General features: G+C 30.8%; 2 protein-coding genes across 3 annotated transcripts in view; both read right to left on the bottom strand.

The window, feature by feature from the left end:
- Positions 1-477, bottom strand: part of LOC111416918 (Adenylyl cyclase X D) — a 36,863-nt gene extending 36,386 nt beyond the window's left edge. The window contains exons 1-3 of one of the 2 annotated variants that reach the window (XM_071194038.1): positions 463-477; positions 379-400; positions 96-277 (exon numbers count right to left, since the gene is read on the bottom strand). In XM_071194038.1, the coding sequence (XP_071050139.1) occupies positions 96-161 (66 nt within the window). In that variant the 5' untranslated portion in view covers positions 162-277; positions 379-400; positions 463-477. Of the gene's footprint in view, positions 1-95; positions 278-378 lie in introns of both variants that reach the window. The other variant, XM_071194035.1, reaches the window with a different exon arrangement.
- Positions 478-690: 213 nt separating this feature from the next.
- Positions 691-14,703, bottom strand: LOC111418039 (importin-4-like). The gene is made up of 13 exons (XM_023050471.2): positions 14,558-14,703; positions 14,272-14,444; positions 8,365-8,539; positions 8,124-8,309; positions 7,814-8,071; positions 7,339-7,752; positions 6,670-7,287; positions 6,416-6,615; positions 6,016-6,361; positions 5,774-5,959; positions 5,180-5,388; positions 1,200-1,510; positions 691-1,143 (listed from the first exon to the last, which is right to left on the bottom strand). The coding sequence occupies exons 1-13, from the start codon at positions 14,609-14,611 to the stop codon at positions 1,016-1,018; spliced, it is 3,258 nt and encodes a 1,085-aa protein (XP_022906239.1). The 5' UTR covers positions 14,612-14,703; the 3' UTR covers positions 691-1,015.
- Between the last annotated feature and the right edge of the window lie 9,712 nt (positions 14,704-24,415).

Below are 24,415 nucleotides of genomic sequence, written 5' to 3' on the forward strand. Positions count from 1 at the left end.
GTATATACGGTGTAAATTGAAAATCGATTAATTTAAAACAAATATTGATTAAGAACGAGACAATATTTAATTAAAAAATGCTTTTTATTACTTACATTAACGGTTCTGTTTTGATTGAGAGCAACGGCGTAAGAACTTCCGACTTGGTCAGAAATTTCCATTCTTCTCCTGATGAAACACTTTGCGAAGAAAAAAAAATCACATCCACATTCTTAAACGCACATATCACGCACAATTACAACACGAGTTCCAATCAATTTTCAACCGGAATATTCCTCTGAAACACAAGTAAATTAATTCCGTTTGTATCTCTTTTTATCGCGACTCTTATTTAGTTTTTAATCAACAAGAAATAATAAAAAAATAAAAATAACTTACTCTTTTTGAATGAACGATGCAACTAAAACCATTGAATTCTATTAAAATAAGAACACATAAATAAATATATAAAGTTTAACCTACTAGAATGTTGTGTCCATTTCGATTACTGATGACATTTTCAACTGAATGTAATTGTAAGTTGCGTTAGATTCTTATCTATCGATAACTGATAATAATTATAAGTATTTTACTGGAAAAAAATTAATAAATTGGGTTTTTATTGGTTTCAAAGAATTTTCTAGGTAAATACAAGATTATAATTAAAAAAATTAATTAATTCAAGGGTTATGATTAAAACGTCAAACAAAATTTGTTTACTTCAATAAATCTTTATATAAAAAAACACTGTAAATAACAATGTATAAGCATAAAATAGCTAATTTTGCAGTTTTGTTTAATCACGTTCTTTCTCGATTCCAAACACTGAAGAATAACAATGAAAATGAGAGAATAATTGCGTACCTTTGTGCTTTTGTAATGTAAATTCATCCAAATAATCTCGTAGGTATACAATTTATTATTTGTTTTTAATTTTTGAGATTTACCACGCAATTTCATGCATTAGGCGATAGAAAAAACAAGCAATACATCATTAAATTATTAAAATAAAATAAATATTAATAAAAAAAAAACGTTAGGATATAAATAATTTTTGCACATTGCCTGTTACATCTTCACCTAACGAAGAAACTATACTTCCAAATTCTTGGGGAAAATCTCGGTTTATAGTTTTTAAGAATTCTGTCACCATTAATAAAGTAACTAAAAAATAAATTAAATTTAATACTTTATTAATAAAACGTTTAATTAATCCTTACCATCATTTTCAGTCTGTTTATTATGATAAATATGAACGACAATTTTAACAACATTTTCCATATTATTTTTAATATGGACGTTACCCTGTTGATACAATCCACAAAAACATTTAATTATCGCCTCGTTTTCAGCAAAATCGGTTTTTAATGGTAAATGCTGAAGGAGTGCTGGAAATACTTGGTCCATCGGTACTGCGTTTACATTGGCTATTATTAATTTTGCTAAAGCCCCACTGATATTATCCATTGTTCCTGAATGTGTCTCTTTTGGAAGCATATTTGATAAACCGTGTAATATATCATTGTAATGACTACATTAAATATGTTAAAGAAAATTTACCAAAAAATTAAAACCTAAATATTCACCCAAAAAGTTATAAAACAGGGAAAAGGTATTACTATTTTTATGGAACAAAAAAAAAAGATTGGGCCCTTATTAATCTGGACAATTTAGTTCTGAACGTCGTTATTAAGATTTTTTTATACTAAGGTACTTTATACTTGTATTCTTGCGCCTCCAAAACTTTAGAAATTGATAATATTTTTATTATAAACCAAATAAATGAGAAAAACACCAATCAAGAAGTCTATCTACTATTTATAAACGTTACTAAAGGATATGATACTGTCTCAATAAAAAAACTGTGATAGATATGCAATTAAACAATTATATGAGGATCTGGAATTTATGACAAGTAAACTTTTCAATGAATATGAAAACTGAGTCTTTAAAAGCATCATCTTAGAAGAAAGTGGGCAGTTAACAAAGGACTTGTGGAGGAAGTGAGGTAGAGCAAAGGTTACCTGGATAAGCGCCATTCAGAGAGCAATGTCGGTGAAAAAGCTGAAACCATGATAATGAGAGGATAGAGGATAGAAGAACCGGACGCTATAAACCCGTATATATATATACAGGGTGGTCCATTTGACGTGAGACAAGCGATTATCTCGAAAACGGTTTATTTTACATAAAAATGAACCAAATGAAAGTTGTTCTGTGCAAAGGGAAGCCATATGACGATAACATTTTTGACCTTGACCTTATTTTCAAGGTTATATGAAGGTCACGACCAATTTTTTAAATAGCACCTTATATATTTTATTGTAAAATCTGAATCTCTGGATAAAAGTAAAGTAACAAAAAAAAATAAAAAAATTTTACTATGTGGTTTTGCCAGTACAACGGCAAAACATCTTTTGAAACAAACTGAAACTTCTTCAGAAACGATTAACTAACGTATATAATCTAGCAAGAACAAATAAGATTTATGAATTTTTAAAAATTTTCCTATCCGCTTCGATACATTATCTTTAGTTCTTAATTCTTAGAATACTATTTAAGAATGCGCAAAAAAAACTCAAGAAGAGATACATCGGGTGACCTGGCTCGTCGGAAATACATTTGGAAAGCGATCTAAAAGGTTCCGACATTTCTCCGCCTTTGTCAATTTGATAATAGAATAACGCATAGAAAAACAAGAGTTCGTGGAACTGCTTATGTCGGCATTTTCAGAATATCGCTTTCAGAGACTTAGGGCCGGTTTATCAATATCTAGTAAAGACGATTTATCTGTCAATTAAAATTGTAGCTGATAGATAACGTTGATGAATCGTTTATCCACCCGTACTTTAGGGTAATCTTATAGATAAATAGGACATTTGGAAACCCACCACATTGAAGTACTGGTTAAGGGTTTACCTATTAGATATTGTCAAAAAAATGTGAGCACAAGTTTGATTGCTTGGTGAAAGGAAATGACAATGAAATTAAAATATAACGTCAAAAATAAATTAAGCTTATAATTGTGTTGATGGATAAGCAAGAGAAAGAAAATATCATCAAATTTTAGTACAGCAGAAAAGAACTTGCTGATGGATTTGGGAAACGAATATAAAAATGTTATAGAAAATAAATAATAATCTAGTAATTAAAAAAAAAATAATAATATAATCTATAATCTAATACAGTATAATCTCGTCTCAATTTTAACCAAGATTAACAAAACTGTGTCCTTTTTTAACCGAAATCTAACAAAAAAAACGTGGTAGTCCAACTCCTCAAAGTGGTTTTGACTTTTGTCTTTCTTTTATAATATATGGTCTTCATCTTTATCGCTGTCTAATAAATATTCATGTACGAATTCCATTATAAAAGAGGTTTTCGAAAACAAAGCACAATACCGAAAGCACACGGGAATGATAACCTCCAAAACACGATCAGCTGTTTATATCAACTTCACAAACTAAAATCAATCATTCAAATTTCACCAATTACGTTTCATTTCCGTTTCTAATATTAACACTCAGGGGTACCATCTATGTTCTATCTTGTAGGTTGCTGCCTGTCGGGTAGAAAGTTGCTGGATAAACGGTTCACTGAGGTTATCTGTTAGGCAAGTTTATCCATGAGTTGCGTATCTAAGGGTCGGTTGTACCACCTCCCGATAAACTGTCTAACGGATAATTACCATGGATACAGCGGTTTTAAGCGCTCTCATTGGCTAAGGGCCGGTTAATTGATTGGCCCTTAATTGGTTGAATTGTTTTAAAATGTAAAACTAAACTTGTATAAAAACTGCTTGGCAACAAATTCTGAATTTATTCCATTGTTTTACATTAAGGCAAAGTGTTTAAACTAAGTCATTAAATCATGGATACTCTAAGTGTGACAGAAAAAGTCGAAATGATTTTTACTTATGGAGAAAGTGGCAGAAACGTTGCTGATAGTATAGCTTTGTATCGAGAACGTTTTCCTGATCGAAATACGCCTTCGAGAAGTACCTTTTACAGAGTTGTGAATGGAAATGTGGAATCACGCGAGCAACTGTAACTATGGAAGAAAAGGAAATTGCGGTATTAGTTGGCGTTGAGGTAAATCCTCAAATTAGCACTCAACGACTTGCAATTGACGCCGGAATATGGAAGACCAGCATTTTAAAGAATATTAAAGCGCAACATGTATCACCCATACCACATTTCATTGCATCAACAGCTTTATGGGGGTGATTTTGAAAATCGATTAATATTTTGTCAATGGGCACAAGAACGAATGCGGTTAAACGTCAATTTCTTTGGAACGTGCTATTCTCAGATGAGTTTACTTTTACAAACAAAGGACAAGTCAATAGACATAACACGCACTATTGGAGCGTTGAAAATACGAAATGGTTGTGTGAAGTAGAACACCAACGACCTTGGTCTGTTAATGTTTGATGTGGCATAATTGGTGACAAATTGATCGGTCCATATTTTATTGATGGTATGCTGAATGGGGAGAAGTACCGACATTTTTTAGATGACGTCTTATCAACGTTACTTGTAGATTTGAGCAGGGAAGAAAGACAAAATATGTGGCTGCAAAATGATGGGCGTCCTGCATATTTTTCACACATTGCATGTGAAGCTTTAGATCAAGATTATGCTGGGCGATGGATTGGAAGGGGAGGTCCAATTTCCTGGCCTGCCAGATCAGCTGATTTAACACCTCTTGATTTTTTTTTGTGAGGCGTCATTAAGGATAATGTTTATCGCGAAGTACCGACTACGCCAGAAAACATGAAAGAGCGGATAAGAAATGCATGCATAAATAATAGCCAAGAAAACCTTTTAAGATGTAAAGAAAGTTTTAGTAGAAGGGTTAATAAATGTATTGAAGTGGGAGGGGAAATATTAGAACATTTATTATAAATTTTATACTTGTTGTTTGATTTTGCAATCAAAAACCTAGGGTGCTATTTAAAAAATTGCCCGTGACCTTTATATGACCTTGAAAATAAGGTCAAGGTCAAAAAATGTTATCGCCATACGGTTTCCCCCTTCGCACAGAACAACTTTCATTAAAATGAACCGTTTTCGAGATAATCGCTCACGTTAAATGGACCACCCTGTATATAAAACCTAAATATTTGCTTCAATTACATTGAAATAGAAAAAAACATCCTTAATACATAAATAAGTATTGTTAATATCTGAAAGGATACGGAAACATACAATCTTTTCCATAAAGTACCATTTCGCCAAGTCCAAAAACTGAGTTATTTCTAACATCTTCACTTTCATCTTTTGCTCCAGCAACCCATAATTGTAATAAAGCAGGAACAAATTTTTCAACGTAAATTCCAAGAGGTTTCATGCATTCAGCTAATGTTCCATAACCAAACGATCGTTGACTCACACTTTTCTTATTTTTCTGTAAAAAAAAATTTTTAATTAATTCTCAACTTCATAAAAATTCGATATTGCAGCGCAGTACATAGAGTAATATATCTCTTGCTGGCCAATAAAAAAAATGTCGATGAAATTTGAAAAATGTTAGCACCCTACAACACCTACAAATTGATCTCATCCAGGAATCAAGGTTTGAGTACATAAGAAAGATGAACAGATGGAATAGTTTAGGATCTTAATGAATTGTAATAATAGGTCTATTTTGGTTTAAGAGTTGAACCAATTGAACCAAAAAATCATGGAGGAAGTTGTATGAGGGATTGAAAACATTCCCAGCAGATCAAGAAGACTTACAAAAGGTTACACATTAAACCTTAATTTTAACCTTAATATAAAAAAAATATTACCGTTCTTATTGATAATAAATTAAGAACATTTTGAAAATACAAAACAAACTCATCAGGCGTTAAAGCATTTCCATATTTTGGAATAATATCTCCTGCACATTCAAGTAACAATTCAGTTTGTTCAGATTCTTCATCATCATCAACAGTGTCCCCTGAATCGTTGTTATCGTTATCTTGACAAGTTGTCTAAAAAAAAACCATTATTAATAATAATTAAAATTTCATAAAGAAAAAATTCTTACTTTTTTGGTCAACAAGTCAATCACACAGTTCATAATGGCCTCTCTATGACCTTCACCAACAAACATATCCCCTTTTATAGATTCAAGCATATTACTATAAGCGTTTGTGGCTTGAATCACAATGTTTTGTTCCTCCTCAAATTTAATAATTTGAGCACACTTTGGTATGAACATTTGTAATGCTTTGTAAAGGGCTTGTTTCCCTTCTGGAGTTTGTTGTTCATGAAGCGTTATACAAAATTGTTCTAATGCGGCAATAGCCGATGACCTAATGTCTTCCTGAGGATAATCGAGAAGTTTAAAGATTTCTTCAAAACTCTTTTCAAGATATGGTAAGAAGAACGAACTTTAAAAAAATAAACTTAATTAATAACTAATACATTATAATAAATTTTAGTACCTTAATTTCTTTGATAATTCTGTTAATGACAAACAGGCTTGTTCCTTTTCATCATTATAAGAATTCTCAACAGAATATCGACATTGAGTTGAATCACTGCTAACAGATTCATTTTCAATATCTTCTTCGTCTTCGTTTTCAGATCCTGATATATCATCATATAAATCTAAACCTTCCTTTTCATCTTCTTCGTAATGCGCCTATTAAAAAAAAATGCATTAATCAAACGAATTATTATTTAAATATATAATTACGATTATTCCTTCACTACTTTGAATTGTTTTAATCATCGCGTCAACGATGGTAGGAAGAGCAGGATTAATCCCCTCTTTCATAACTCCAGCTAAAGCGGCGCATAAAGCATAAATACTCTTCTTCACATCCGGATCTTCGCTTTCCGCCAATATTTTTAACGCCATCTCTAACGTTTGTTGGGAAAGTGGTTTAAACGTTTCGGGATCTACCGTATCAGCCACAGTTGCCAAACATTCCAAAGCGTACGATTGAAGTTCGTGGATATCCGAGTCCGGGTTGGCATTGATGTATGTAAAAAGTATTTCGATGATTTTTTGGAAGTAGGGCATTATTTTTTCTTTAACCGCCGACGCGACTGATTCCAAAGTGCTTAATGCGACCCGTTTTAGTTGTAGCGACCAACTTGATGGGTCTAAAGCCACTAAGAGACGCTCCATTAATGTTGGAAGGTATGGAAGGAGGCCATCATCTAAATTAAGGCAAAACGCTTGTAGGGCGTAGAACATACGATCGAGACCTGAGGGTTCAGTCTTTGATTGGGACATTTCGACGAATAATTGAGAGAGATAGTCAAAGAAAACTGGGAGGAGTTCTGATGCATATTGACTTATTTCAGGCTAAAAAATAAGTTATTAATTTTAAATTGATTTAAAATATCTTTTATGTACTTGTAAATGTTCCGAAAATTGTCCTAAAGCAAAAAACGCCGCATTTCTAACAACAACGTTTGGATTTTTGATTCCGTTATAAATACATTTTAAAAATGCTTCTAAATATTTTTTCCTGATGTAATCAGCACAACCTTCCGCTAAAACGGCGAGGGCTAAATAAGCTGCTTTTTGGGCGTAGATATCGTTTCCTTGAAGGGCGGGTTCAACCCTCATTAATAAATAAGGTACCACTTTTTCAGGTGGAACATTTAACGCAACTAAATCCAGAGTTTGAGCTGCGATTGTTGTTGTGGTGAATTGATCCGGATCACCAAGAAAATATTCCTCATTTACATCATCTTCCGGTTTCTGTGCCATTAATTGTATTAAAACGTCAATAACCGGCTCGATAAGTTTATTTTTTTGAACCACCTAAATTAAATGAAATCTAGATTAGATCCAAAAATACATTTTAAAACAAAAATTAACATACTTTACTTTTGACTCTTATTATCCACCCTATAACACTGATAGCTTTAATTTGAACGCTAGTTTCGATGTCTTTATTACAACCAATTCTTAAACACATCTCCATTATAACTCTTATATGCGAAATAACAACCGCGACGGCATCCTCCATTAAATCTTCAAGAATTTCGAATAATTCGCAAGCTCTTTTTTCGTCAGTCTGACAAAAACTGTTTATAATCTCTAAAACTCGGGGTAATAAAGTATGATAAACATTAACCATCTAAAAAAGTGATTATGATTTTCGTTTCGTTTCAAAATTAAATGAACATTACTTGATGATGTCCCCCGATAACCGATACTAAATGTTTCATTGTGATAACCGTGTAATACGCCAAATTGGAACTAAGTTCTTGCATGTTGTTTAAGATGTTTGTAAATAATGTTGCTAAAACTTCGGTATGTGGTAAATAAGAACCTTTGGAGATTTCTGTCATTATTGATAAAGTATACATTCCCATCTAAAATTATATATATATAGAGAATTTTATTTAATTTAACTTAAAAGTGGTTTACTTCTCTATCTAAAACGTTTTCACTGCTACATAATTGATGAATAAATTGTAAAATTTCCGGCCAAGTATTATCAGGAAATTCATATTTTCCAACTATACCAATAAACTGTGCTATTGAATTTTTCACTAATTTTTCTTGTTCACTTAATAACGCTTGTAGCATTCCTTGTTTTATTCTGAAACGTAAAGAGTTAATTTAAGATTTAATTAATTAGTAATAAATATTGAAAATTATTATCTGGGCAAACTGAGCCCAAATATTTTTTGCGAGGTGAGGATATTTTCATTAAATCACCTAAGGGTGTGTTCAAGAAAAGTATTAATGAACATGGATCTTCAAATCAACCGTTTTCGAGATACAAGATCAAATTTTTTGGGACTCCACGTTTTCTTTTTTAAATTATAACTACTACAGATTTGATACTTGGCAAATCGATACAGTATGAAACTGTCTCTTTTGCTTCCAGTTGGTATAAGTTATTCCATTACAAAACGTTATGCTGAGTGTACGTCCATTATTTAACAAAATTTTGTCATTACAAGGAGTAGGCTTTGACTCACCCACAATATGCTAAGATACATTAATTTGACGTTTCGTTCAAATTACGAAATAACCAAACTGCAGTAATTTGTCTTTGCGAAACCTGAAGTGAAATCGATTGCAATGGTCTTGTATTCAAATGCTGAAATGGGCGCAATTGAGAGCACGACGTTTCTATGCTGAAACATTTCTCAATCGGCGACTACCTTCACATGAGACATTTCAATCACCTTTTCACCGTCTAAAAGAAACGTTTGAAGAAAGGTCTTATAATACCGGATGGCAGAGATCTGTATGTATACCAGAAATAGAAGAATAAATTTTTAATAGAGTTGATGAAAATGTGTCCAAGCCCTCAATCTTCCGGATTACCGCGCATGGTTGATATTCTCTCAATGGTTTTACGAGAAGCTGTTGAACGTCGAGGATTCCCAACTAACATACTTTTTACCGATGAAGCTGGTTTTACCAGAAATGAAATATTCAATTTACACAATAATCATGTGTGGTCTGACGAAAATACTAGAGCTGTTGTTGAAACCAGACATCAACAGCGTTTTAGTTTTCTTGGAAAACACTGTTCCTTAACTTTTGGAAAACTTTCTGTTAAATCAAAGACTAAATCTCTGGTTTATGCAGGATGGTGCTCCCCCGCACTTTACGCGTGTTGTTACAGAACAGGGACAATTCGTAATGTTTGAAAGAGTTTGGGCTTTCTGTGAACATAGAATTAGAAACTGTATGGATGTTGCAGGTCGACATTTTGTACATCTTCAGTAAAAAGCCTCGTTTTGATGAAGCTTATAAACTAGTAAGTTTTGTGAAAGTTATAAAAACCGAAACTATTAATAATACATTGTATCAATTCAATTTTTCTAATAATTTACATTAAAAAATATGTTTTTTCTTAGAAACCTTAACCAATACCAAATTTTTTTTCGGATTAATGTTTAGAATTAAGCTATCAAACCAATTCTTAAATAAAATTTTTTAATTTTCTGAAAAACATACTACTCTCAAAAAGAGACAGCTCCATACTGTATCAATTTGCCAAGTATTGAATCTGTAGTAGTTATAGTTTAAAAGAAAAAACGTAGAGTCCCAAAAAATTTGAACATCCTGTATCTTAAAAATTGTTGATTTGCGAACCCATGTTCATTAACATTTTTCGACTGTAGTACTAAATTATTATTGTTACCCTCATAAATATTTAAACGTTGTTTTAAAACAGCCTGTATAGTTAATGTTATTTTTACTTTTCTATACAGGTGTCTCACGTAACTGGTTCGTTAGAACTTTTTCAGGTTCCACTATTTGTAGAGATTTGAAATTTTGACTGCATGAGTTGTTCATTCGGAACTTTCGATCTAAAATATTTTCAAGATGGCCGCCACTTCCGGTCTACCGCAAGTAGATCATAACTTCGTTATTTTAAATGGAATGCTATAGTTTTTATTACACCGTTTAATTGCACTTAAAAAACTAGGTTGACTTTGATAAAAGTTATTGGTACCCAGCGTTTTTCGTTTTCAAATTATTTTGGTTTTAAGCTTTTTTTGGTAAATTTCAACATTTTGTTTAAAACCCTATATCTCAGCCAACATTCATTCAAAAAAGACCTACATTGGTACGATTACTATTCAGATGCTGTTAAATAGATTGTCATTTGTTGTATCGGAGTATCTTTTTGATGGTCAAAAATTGAATTACTGTTTCTAACGCCCCATATTTTTTTAGTCTATCAGAAAGGGAATTTAATTCTCTACAAATATTCCTATACCTATTTATTGTGGTTTACCTCATATTGGGAAATTTATTAACAAAAATGTATGAAATGCATTTTATTAATTAGAAAGCTGTGGAATTTTGACAGTTTTTGGTCCATATTTGTATTATTGTTGTCATTAGTTACATTTGACGATGGGTGTAAGTCATTGAACATGATGGCAGATTATTCCAACGCCGATATTTGAAATTTATTTTTTGTAATTCGCGATGGTAATGAAAGCTATTACAGTACTCAAACGGGTGCTGTAATGAGACTCTTTACAGCATCCGATGCTGTAATGAGATTTTAGTAACATTTTATGGAAGCAAGTTGGTCAAGTTGGTGACATTGGGTCATTAATTTTTCTAGTTGTCAATGTGACAAAAAATAAAAATTGATGATCTATAGACAAAAATGTTTATAGATATTTTCAACTCGTTCTTCACATCGAATACAAGGTTCACAATGATGAGGACATTGAACTTTGAGCAATTTCTCTTATTTTGGAAGGTGTACATGAAACATTTTTTCAGGTGAATACATTTTGTGTTTTGACAATTTCTAATTGTCAATGCAAATTTCTATTTTCAAGTGTTGCGGTGTTACCAACTACTACATAGCTATTTCCCTACATTCTCAAAATTAATTTTAGTTTTGTTAAAAAAAAGGATAAAAACCCGAATTACAAAAAATAGCATAAAACACACGTTTCATAAGACTTAAAGCACTCATTCATTAAAAAACTAGTGGCTTCGCCACTCGTTTTTCAACTTGAATTCGTGCATTTCAAGCGTGTCTTACGAAACTTGTTTTTTAATATACTATTGTATTGATGACGAATGTAATAAACTTTTGAACAGGACTTAATTAGAAATGCCTAACAAACCTAACGCCCATCACAAGGAAGAATTTAAAAAAATTGATAAAGATTTTCTTAGTTCTGGACATATCGAGACAAAAAAAATCGCATATTTCCGGTCACCAGTGATGAAGACAACGAAATAAATAGTTTATCGTATTTCATTGCATTTCCAAATTCAATTTAATAACAAATTTATATTATAAATTTATATTTTTATCCAAATCTAATTCTTGTAATTAATTTTTTGTTTTAATTGTTTCATGTATTTGATCTTCTGTTTGTTATTTTTGGTAAGTAGTAAGTAGTTAATAGTACCAATAATAATAGACATATATTAAGGGGGGAAACCACATAAGGAGGCTCATTTTCATTGATTTTTTAGGATTTTTTTGGGTGGGAAGAATTAATTAGAATTTAATCAAATTTTGTTTATATTTCGAACAACTTTTGTGAATTTTTTTGAATAATTTTATCGAAAAATAACAAAGTTATACTCTAATGCCCGCTGGACGTCGTACCTAAAGTTTTTCATTTTCGAGTAATAACTTATTTTCTAAGAATATGAACCTCAATGCAGGTAAATTTAACGAAAATTAAAAATTTTGCAGGTGTTGGAAAAATTTACTTAAAATTTCACATTTTATTTTTATTAATTATGCAAAAAAACACTCTTAAAATCATGATATCATCTTAAAAGTTGGTTCATATATTGCGTAATTTCATAAAGAATCATACTATCAATTTTCATAATGATTGGTTCATTACTTTTTGAGTTAGAGTTCCCGCAAATGTGAAAAAAGTCATTTTGAGAAACACGGGTTTGAAAAAAAAATCTCGAAAACTAGAAATTTAGAAGTAGTCACCGATTAATCCGCGATTTTAGCACCATATCCTTCTTCCTCATAGGCTTCAATTTGCGCCTGCAGCTGTGCTTTTCGAGCTTGCCGACCTTCCTTCGACTCCAATGAACTCATCGATTCTGTCATCTATTTATTTTGGTCATCTATTTGTTCGGCGTAATTGAAGTTTTGAGTGCCTACCATCATTCCTGCTTCGTTCATGATCATCAGAAGATAAATGAATTTCCTTCATAGAAAAAGCACGCGGCTAAGTACGATGCCAATTCGATGACTTTTAGTCTGGAGTGCAAATGTTTAGGAAATAATCGCCAAATTGTGGAATTAAAGCTTTCATTTGCGTTTTGCGTGTGGCCACCTAAACATCTTTCTAGTAATTCATCCCTTGATAAATCTTCATATATATGCTGAATTTCCTGCTGTATGTCGGAATGCAATGAAGTTGGGTGCGGTGCAAGCTCCATTCCAAGAGCTGCTCGTTTCTGCCACACGCACCAGCTCTCTGTGGGCAACACTTGTGTCGAGGATTTTCATCGGTGGTTCCCATGGAACTTTCTTTTACGCGGTTTATTGCGGCGTTTGTAAACATCACGATCACCTTTCGGATACGAAGGCATTCTCACTTTCAATTGCAAACAAATTACTCGTAGAAGCTAAATCAAAACTGACGCCAAGTAAGGTAAACAAACACATAATAAACAAAAAGCGTTCCATGCTCATAAAATCTAAACGAATGCGAATTTCGGTTTGTAATTTTGACATGGTATTCTTGGATAGTTAAGCTAACGATTTATGCAATAAAAAAATCGATTTTTTGAACCTTCTAATGTGGTTTACCCCCTTAAACGAAAAACTGTCAAAATGTCATGGCCTTCTAATAAAAATACAAATAGTTTCCTGCATAACCTGCATATTTTGATAAATTTCCCAATATGAGCGAAACTACAATAAATAGGTATAGGAATGTTTATAGATAAATTGTAGAGAATTAAATTCCCTTTCGGGTAGGCTAATAAAATATGGGGCGTCCCATTTAAAATTTTCGACTTTCTCGCCATTGAGTAGTAATTCAATTTGTAACCACTCTGTGTAAGACACTCTGATACAATAAATGATAATCTATTTGAGAGCATCTGAGGAGTAATCTTGCCAATTTAGAACGTTTTTGAATGAATTTTGACTGGGATATAGGATTTTAAAGAGCATGGTGAAATTTGCCAAAAAAAACTTAAAATCAAAATAACTCGAAAACGAAAGACGCTAGGTACTAATAACTTTTATGAAAGTCAACATATTTTTTTAGGTACAATTAAAAGGTGTAATAAAAACTATAGCATTCCATTTAAAATAACAAAGTTATGGTCTACTTCCGGTAAACCGGAAGTGGTAGCCATCTTGAAAATGTTTTAGATTGAAAGTTGTGAATGAACAACCCATGTACCAAAATTTCAAAACTGTATGAATAGTGGAACCTAAAAAAGTTCTAAGCAACCAAACCAGTTATGTGTGACATCCTGTATATTGTGAATCATTATTATGGCATATAAAGTTGAGCCGCCAATTAACCTTTATTAACCTCGCTTTGTAAATTCTAATTTAAACTTCACATTGCTCCAATTTCACAATACACAAAAAAATGATACAAAAAAAAATTGGACTACTTTAAAATTGATCTAAAAAGAAATTACATAAAAATGATTAACAGTAATTTTAGAAGGGAAAGGAGAAAGTTTAATAAAGAATATTGTTAAAGAATAGAATGTCTTCAAAAACCATGACATTCACTAAACACTAAAAAAAAACTTTTTTCTCTTAATTTTTGTTTTACAACATACTTAAAAATGAATCACCAAAATACCTCGTAAATCTAATCATCCTACCTATTCCTAACGTTCACATCCAATTTATTCCAACAATGTCTCTTTCCCAACCTCCTCCGCAATACAACAGCAGCAGTTTGTCGAACTTGCGGACTAGCCGACGCGACCAAAACATCACAAAGCGCCGGGATGGCTTCGGTATTCTTAAACGCCTCCTTTAACTCTTTCGTACCCTAAAACACACGCAACGAATAAATTTACAACGAAAAACCTAACAAATACACGTGTCACTTTTAGGTTAGGACGTAAACGTTGTGTTATTCGGGTGGATTTAATCTAAATTTACCTCTTGTATCGTCGTGCTGTTGGCTACCAACAATTTTTGAAGTATTTGCTCCATCGTCACGCTCTGTACGAATGGTAAAGGTGAAAAACCGGCGTTTTAGTAAAATGAAAGTTCTTGAAAGACCATGTATTTGGGAGATGGCAAATATTGGAACTGTCAAATCAAATTTTATTATCCGATTGGTGGCGACATCTATGAATGAGTGGTTTAATTTATTCTAATTTTTTAAAATTATTAATTTTTTAAATTAATAACTTAAATTATTATTTTTTTATTTATTTTTGATTAAAAAATCTTCATTTGTTATTTTAATTATGGAAAAAATTATTTCAAATAAGTGTATAATTAATTAGAGTTAATTTAGGATTAAGTTTAAATTAATACTTTAAAAAGATAACAAACTTGTTATAAAAAAAAAATAGTGGAACATTTTGTATAGTAAAACAAGTAACAACGTAGCTATCGAAGAGACTATTTCAGCATAGTCATCAAGAGTTCGTGATGAGCTTTCATCATAAGTTCTTGAGTGCCATCGTCAACACCTCGTAACACCGTCGCTGGGCCCCTACAATACCTCTTAGTCAATTGGCGTTATTTATGGCCGGCCATTTTTGACATATAATTTTAGAATAGAACGCTCGCGGCCGATAAGTAAGCCCCATTATTGAAACGATTGCTTAAAATGCCCGGCATACTTCTTCACGTTCGCTTTTCGGGTAAATATAGAGTTCGGGTTAAGTGCGAGCTTTTCCGTTTTAAAATGATTTAGTATTTCACTACAAAAAATAATTTTAAATGCAATTTTTCTACCTATTTGGTGTGGAAGAACTCGGTTTTGTTACAAATTCATCATTAACAAGTGCATGAGATAAGATACCGAAACACTTCAAGAAATTTCAGGAGCATTGTAGTAAACATTTTTTTTTATCTAGAAGATTAATAGCCACTGTGTTGGTTGAAGAGTCGAAGGTGACATGTGGTTGTCTTCAGATGGCAAATACTTTCTGAATTTTTAAATAAACCCTTTTGCTTTATTGATATGCTAATATCGATATATTTTTGATATTTTCGTAAATAATAGCAGTTTTGATTTTTTAAATGACTAATGACCCACTCAATTTTAATACCCAACCTCTTTCAACTCAAGAGGAAAACAAGGACCTCTGTGACCCTCCGTTATAAATTCTTTTGGGGCTTAAGGTGCACTTTGAGTGATTTAGAAGCGATTTGTTCGGAATTTACGGCCGTAAACTATAAGACTTATGTCTATTTTTTCTTTTGATTTTTGTATTCAAAAAGGGGTTTTTAAGAGTTACTTACATTACATTTTTTTGAGGTTTTCAAAGTAATTTTGTTGTGGGCATCCAAAAATTGAGGTCAACTTTTACTGTAAACCTTGCTGATATATACACATAGATTTCAATCTGTTAATTGACAGATTTGAACTGGAGCTATTAAATCATTCTTTCATCAATCATTCTACGCTATTAAACGAAGTTCTAATAAGACCGTAGAGGATATGTACATTGTGGCATACTCCTTCTAACTCAAGTCACGCTACTGGCCCAAAGAACTAGATTATAGATATGTTCTAGAAACGTTTATGTGGTGGGTGATTCTGCCATCGACTCTAGCGACAGATTTATCGAATTTTTGATCAGCAGGTCTAGTCTAAAACTCTGGAAATTTATGTCAAGCGATTTTCCTAGCACAAGAAGGGGAGTCGTAATAAAGTTAGCCTAAGGCTATCCCTTAGAAGTGGTGAGATTGAGATCCACACTGAGACTGAATTACAGAAGGCCAAAGGAAGAGTACAAGACTTAAGCTATTGCTGCAAAAAAGCAATCTCCAGGTTGAGAGAAAACGATGGGACCTTTACAATGAGTTGCAAAGAGATTTTGGACACTCTGTTTCCTAATGACAGTATAAGGGATGAAGTATCACAACAGCAGGTACTAAGAAAGAGATTAGGGGAAAGATATGAGACAAGCAAAGTTACAAAGCCATTCGACAGTATGCTTAATGAGATGCTGATGCAATTAATGCAAGAACTGGCACAGTTCTTCACGCAAGCAGTAAGTAAGTACGCCCTGCTTTCTACCTATGCGAAGTTAGCCCCCATTTTCTAACCCCCAATTAGATAGGATTTTACATGTCAGGTATTTTGATTATAACAAGAGAACCATTCAACCGATTTCGATAATTAATGTCTCATTCGAAAGGTTAATCCTTGGCCAATACGAATATGGAAAAGCCCGATTCGAAATCTCTTTCGAATTCCGCTAAAACGCCAAAATATTGCGAAGGTACACGAAAATATCACAAAAATGACTTTCTTTAAGTGGTCATAACTCGTAAACGATGAACTCGATTATCAAGATATATTGGTCATTCGATTCGCCATAGTTTCTTCTATCGAAATCATAAAAAGCCCGATCTCAATTCTCTTCCGGTAACCTTGTACAGCCCTCGGAATGATAACATGTTTGGCTTGTTGTTTATGCAAGTATTGACGACCAAAAATGTAGCCCCCAATAATTAAAAATTAATTTGTATTGAATTGATTATAACTAGAGAACAGTTGACGGATTTTAATGTTTTATATCTCAAACGAAAGCTTGCATCTGGCTGAATAATTGTATTGAAATGCCCGATTCGAAATATTTAAGGACTTTGATTAGACTACCAAAAACTACTTCATCAAATAACTTAATTATCTCCTTTATTAATTGACCAATTTTAGTCGTTAACATCTCCATCGAAAGTATGATCCACAGTAAATGCGAAAATTGAAATGCCCGATCTTTAAATTTACTAATTAAGTATGTACGATTGTTTAAACGACTCTTGTGTCTTTACTGCCTGGAAGTCTACTCCCCAATTACATAAAAAAAATTTTTTTGTAAACGGATTACTACCAGAGAACAAACTAATGTGAAAATGTTTGAAATATTTTACTAATCATAATAAAGTATGTAAACAAACGAACAAAATTTGTAAACTGATTTAAATGTAAATTGAATAAATATTACTTTCTATTTTACTGTTAATCGATGTATTAATTTAAATATTTCCTTTACATGTTTCGGCTTATTAGGCCATCATCAGAAGGTTTCTAACAAAATAACAAATTTCAAATTAAAGAAATCAATTTTTGGAGGTTATGTTAGGATATGATAGATTTTTTTTTTATTATTTTTTTTTGTAAATACTAAACTTATATATTACTTACAACGTTAATATGGTTGGAGAGGAATTGGAATGAATTAAACTTTATATTAGTAATAACATCAAGGGAACGTTGTTCATTGAATTGGGACGAGATTTGAGGTTATGGATGTATCATGCAACAGTAACGTTCGTGAAGGTACAAGGTTATGTCTATAAAGACATAAGTTTAAACATGAGTTTAAATTTAGTTTTATGGAAAGGGAAAGTTATGGAAGGTAAATGGATAAAGGGAAATATGGATAAAGGGTAGAATTGGGATATGGGGATGTCCGCTGGGTTTCCAGTTATTGCAGCTTCATCATTGCGGGCGAAATGATGAAACTCTCGTGTAACTGGGATGATTTAAGGAAAGTAATGGAACTTTAAACGGAAAGTTCAGGTTTTTGTATAAAGGTCTTTGTTTAAGTTGTGTCTTGTCGTTAAGGTTCTCTAGGTGGTTATTCTTGTATTTCATTCTTTCAATTTCGTATGTTTCGTATATAAGCATTTTTTGGCTTTTTGTCATATTATGTAATACTTTGATGTTGTTTTCTTTGTTAAATTCATGTTTGTTTTCGATTATATGTCTTCCAAAATTTGAATCTGTGTTTCGTAGGTGTTCTTTCATTCGAGTTCGTATATTTCTTCCAGTTTCCCCCACATAAAAGGCTCCACATGTATTACAGTCCAAAAGGTATAGGTACACCGTTTTTATCTAATGTTTCGATGTTTCCTTTTGTATTGGTTAGTATGTTTTTTATGTTATTATGTGATTTAAAGGAAACCTTTATATTATTTTTATTGAATATTTTACTAATTTTGTGCGCTATTTTTCCACAGTATGGTAGTGATCGAAATTGAGTGTTTTGTTTGTCTTCTTTATCATTCAGAGTTGTTGAGTTTTTTAGATATTGTTTTATTCTATAGTTTTTGATCATCTTATTATGTTCTTTATTATTTTAATTTCCTTGTTTAAGTTTTCCTCGTTGAGATGTGTTGAAAATGCTCTGTGAATGTATGTATGGAACGCTGCGTTTTTATGTGTATGATGGTGGAAGGAGTCATGAGGTACAATTATGTCAGTCTGGGTTGGTTTTCTGTATATATTAAATGATATTTCACCTTGTTCATTCTTAAGTGTTATATCTAAGAAGTTTATTTTTTTGTTCTTTTCAATTTCTAGGGTGAATTTAATATTCTATGTATTTTGTTAATATCCTCTTTAAATAATTCTATTTCTCTTTCTTCAGATCCGTTCCATATGAGGAGTATGTCGTCTACGTAGCGACGCCAGAGAATTATGTTTGTATACAAACATAATTCTCTAATTTTGTTGTAAGCGTGCTTTAATTAACTTTCTGATGATGGCCTAATAAGCCGAAACATGTAAAGGAAATATTTAAATTAATACATCGATTAACAGTAAAATAGAAAGTAATATTTATTCAATTTACCTTAATAATATCGATGAAAATGGATTTATATAATAATTTTGATTTAAATGTATTTGTACTAAAACAGAAAATCTTTTTTTCATTTTTGGTTTTAGTGTTTCTACCTTTAATATAATTTATTGTTGTTACTACTACTTTTCTAGTTTTTTTTTCAAATTTTATATTTTTAGCTGTACCAGGTATTCCGTTAAGGTTATCATAACAACGATGTTTATAGAAAATAAGAAATTATATATATATGTGCATATATTATACTTATTTTATATATGTATGATGATATTTCAATTTGTTCTTGAGATATGATTTTTTTTAAATTTATATTTCATGACACAAAAAATAAGGGATGATGCATAATCCACCGTCTTGGCTGCTTCGTTTTAATTATTTGTTGAGCACCTGATTCTTTCAGGAAGTGTTAAACATTGAAATTCGATTAGTGCGTTTTATTTTAGTAAAATGATATAAGTTTTATTTGAAATGTTTCGAGAAAACGAGTAATTTTTTTATTGAAAGGTTGAATTTTAACACCAAAAAACGGTTTAAAACCGCTTCGCCCCGTCGTCTTTACATTTTTTGTTTATTCACCTCCAGTATTCCTTCTTCACACAATAAATTAAGGAGGGGATGTTAGGAAGTTGATTCGCTAATAACGCATTTTAGTTGATGTGCGGGCATTTAAGGGTGATAAAATAGTTTAGAAAAATAAAACTTATTACTTGAATTAAGTAATAAATACGTGCTATATTCATGCCAAGTGTTAGGTGATATTAGTGACGTGATATAGTTGAGATCATCGGATTACTATTTTATGGATGTTAAAAGGTATCGTATTTACTCATTTTTTTTGTCACAATAAACTAATTTATCTTTTCTTTCCAGCTGAGCTTCAAAGTAAAATTCAAGGGACACAACATCCATTCGGAGAGTCGTTTTCAATTTTGTGTAATGTTGCCAGATAAAAACTGTTTGAACGCTACTCGTTGAATTTTTGCTTGAAAAACGGTACCATTCAATAAATTTTTGCATTTTGTGCTTGAAAAATTATAAAAGTTTAATTATTAACATTGTCAAAACATGAAATTATTTGAAATTGAGTATAAACCCCTCCAAATAATATACTAGTATAATCTTCGTCTCTTTTTTTGTATCAAATAAAATGATTTCTTTGCCAAATTATGTGGTATTTCAATTTAATCTTTTGCATATGTTTTCATGATATATTTACTTATTTAAAAAGAATTGCTTATAGAAAATAATCTTTATATTGTCCCTCAACCAAGTTGGTGCGTGGATTGTCTAAATTGCTGCTTGACACAATATCTATCCTTGAAATGATCTGAAACTCCAAAATCAAATGATGTTCTTTTCTATATAGTTGTTATTATCGTTTGAACTAGACTTAAGCAAAAAAAAACATTATTGGCAAAATTGCGCCTAGTCAAATTAAGATAATCTATTTTGCTTGGAGTTATTGGGAGTCCTAAAACCTAGATTCAAATATTTGTTCGTTAAAAATCGCCAGCTCAATTAGCTGGTTACGTGAAAGATCTTAATATTACATTATTATTTAAATCTTGTTCCAATTGTTCTGTAAATTAAAATTCCACTTCATTATTTTATGAATCATTTTATTACATATTTAATGATGTCATTATGAAAACTTCGTATACGTGACTTAAAACTTAAAGTTGATAATCAAATTCTGTTTGTAAAACAAAATCTGATTGCGATTGTGGTCGAGATAGAAAATAACCATAAAACCAAACCGCATTTTATATTGTATTTGTTGAATCACGCCGGTTTTTGATAAGTATTAGGATTGGGTTTAAGCGGAATCCGTCGTAGTTTAACGCGTATTATGAAATGATCACAATAAATAAACAGAAAACTAAAGGCGACGTGATGCCGCGTCATTTCACATTTTCTCCCCATTTTTTTTTTTCATCCTGAAAACATGTGGATCTTTATTCACGCGGGATTCGTTCGCGGGTATTTTTGGTACGGGTCGTTAGTTTTACGCGAGCAGCTCTATTCTTCGCTTTAAAACGGCGTCTGGCACCGTCGTTTAGGTACCTAATAGATCTAATTAATAGCCATCGACAGGGAACGGATAACGTAAACAATTCACGATAGTTTCAGGTTAAAGTTGCAAGTGTCGAGTAATTTACGTATTTGGATCTGAATAAATTCGGGTCGATGTGTATTTTATAGCAAATGAACCACCCACGTTATTTTAACTTTACTAAATGCAAATTAATTAAATTTTGAAATATTTGAAATTTTTTTCTGGCTTTTTTTTGTTATCAATCACAACCATTTTAGTATTTTATCATATAATAGAGCCAAAATGTTTTTAACACGTTCCAACATAACCTAAATATGCAATTTTGCATTCAAGAGGTTTGTTCCAGGAATTTTTCTTACGAAGCTATTTATTTTAAAATTCGAACATAAATTTGAACATGTTAGCTTTAATTTAAGATATAAATCATCGCTTTACACCTAGAAATACAAGCAGGAAATTTTCCTTTTAAAGCTTTCTTGCTCAGAAATTTTTCTTACGAACTTGTTCATTTTATAACTCGATCATAAAATTGAACATTTTAACTTTAATTTGAGACATAAATCGTTGTGTTACGCTTCAAAATAAAGTTGGAATGATTTTTTAAAGTTTGTAGTTTTTTTTAATAACCTCATCTGTCAATTTTTTTTCAAAATTTTTTTTCTTGTACTTTTTGTTAATAAACCTAACAATTTTTTTTGTTCATCATAAAATAGAATCTTTTAGCTTCAATTTAAGATATAAATCATCGCTTTACACCTAGAAATATAGACAGGAAATTTTATTGAAGTTTTTTCGATTTTTGACAAGTACCAACATAACCTAAATATGCAATTTTCCTTTTAAGACTTTTTTCTCAGAAATTTTTCTTACGAACATGTTCATTTTATAATTTGATCATAAAATAGAACATTTAAACTTTAATTTAAGACATAAATCGTTGCGTTACCCTTCAAAATAAAGTTGGAATGATTTTTTAAAGTTTGTAGTTTTTTTTAATAACCTCATCTGTCAATTTTTTTTCAAAATTTTTTTTCTTGTACTTTTTATTAATAAACCTAACAATTTTTTTTAGTTCATCATAAAATAGAATCTTTTAGCTTCAATTTAAGATATAAATCATCGCTTTACACCTAGAAATATAGACAGGAAATTTTATTGAAATTTTTTCGATTTTTGACAAGTACCAACATAACCTAAATATGCAATTTTCCTCTTAAGACTTTTTTCTCAGAAATTTTTCTTACGAACTTGTTCATTTTATAATTTGATCATAAAATAGAACATTTAAACTTTAATTTAAGACATAAATCGTTGTGTTACCCTTCAAAATAAAGTTGGAATGATTTTTTAAAGTTTGTAGTTTTTTTTAATAAATACGTAAATAACCTCATCTGTCAACTTTTTGTTCAGAATTTTTTTCTTGTACTTTCTGTTAATAAAGCCCACAATCTTTTTAATTCATCATAAAATAGAACCTTTTAGCTTCAATATAAGATATAAATCATCACTTTACACCTAGAAATACAGGCAGGAAATTTTATTGAAATTTCTGCGATTTTTAAAAAGTAGCAACATAACCTAAATATGCAATTTTCCTTTTAAGACTTTTTTTCTCAGAAATTTTTCTTACGAACATGTTCACTGTATATTTCGATCATAAAATAGAACATTTAAACTTTAATTTAAGACATAAATCTTTGCGTTACCCTTCAAAATAAAGTTGGAGTGATTTTTTAAAGTTTGTAGTTTTTTTAATAAATACGTAAATAACCTCATCTGTCAACTTTTTGTTCAGAATTTTTTTCTTGTACTTTTTGTAAATAAAGCTCACAATTTTTTTAATTCATCATAAAATAGAACCTTTTAGCTTCAATATAAGATATAAATCATCGCTTTACACCTAGAAATACAGGCAGGAAATTTTATTGAAATTTTTGCGATTTTTAAAAAGTAGCAACATAACCTAAATATGCAATTTTCCTTTTAAGACTTTTTTCTCAGAAATTTTTCTTACGAACTTGTTCATTTTATATTTCGATCATAAAATAGAACATTTAAACTTTAATTTAAGACATAAATCGTTGCGTTACCCTTCAAAATAAAGTTGGAATGATTTTTTAAAGTTTGTAGTTTTTTAATAAATACGTAAATAACCTCATCTGTCAATTTTGTATTCAAATTTTTTTTTTTTAATCAACCCCACAATTTTTTTAGCTCACCATAAAATAGAATCTTTTAGCTTCAATTTAAGATATATGTCATCGCTTTACACCTAGAAATACAGGCAGGAAATTTTATTGAAATTTTTTCGATTTTTGACAAGTAACAACATAACCTAAATATGCAATTTTCCTTTTAAGACTTGTTTCTCAAAAATTTTTCTTACTAACTTGTTCATTTTATAATTTGATCATAAAATTGAACATTTAAACTTTAATTTAAGACATAAATCGTTCCGTTACTCTTCAAATTAAGGTTGAAATAACTTTTTAAAGTTTGTACTTTTTTATAAATACGTAAATAACCGCATCTGTCAATTTTTTGTTCAGTACTTCTTTTCTTGTACTTTTTGTTAATAAACCCCACAATTTTTTTAGTTCATCATAAAATAGAATCTTTTAGCTTCAATTTAAAATATAAATCATCGCCTTACATCTAGAAATACAGACAGGAAATTTTATTGAAATTTCTGCGATTTTTAAAAAGTACTAACATAACCTAAATATGCAATTTTCCTTTTAAAATTTTTTTAATCAGAAATTTTTCGTACGAACTTGTTCATTTTATATTTCGATCATAAAATAGAACATTTAAGCTTTAATTTAAGACATAAATCATTACGTTGCGCTTCAAAGTAAGGTTGAAATGACTTTTTAAAGTTTATACTTACTTTTTTTTATAAATACGTTAATAACCGCATCTGTCAGTTTTTTGTTCAGAATTGTTTTCTCACATTTTTTATTAACAATCCCTATAGTTTTTTATTGTTTTTCATAAAATAGAGTCTTTTAGCTATAATTTAACAAATAAATCATCGCTCCATACCTACAAATATAGATACAAAGATATTGATAATCTTGGTTAGTTATGTATCGTGGTTTTATTTTTAAAATAAAATAAACATTTTTT

The sequence above is a fragment of the Onthophagus taurus genome, chromosome 1 (assembly GCF_036711975.1).
Source record: "Onthophagus taurus isolate NC chromosome 1, IU_Otau_3.0, whole genome shotgun sequence".
In the NCBI taxonomy this organism is placed as follows: Eukaryota; Metazoa; Arthropoda; class Insecta; order Coleoptera; family Scarabaeidae; genus Onthophagus; species Onthophagus taurus.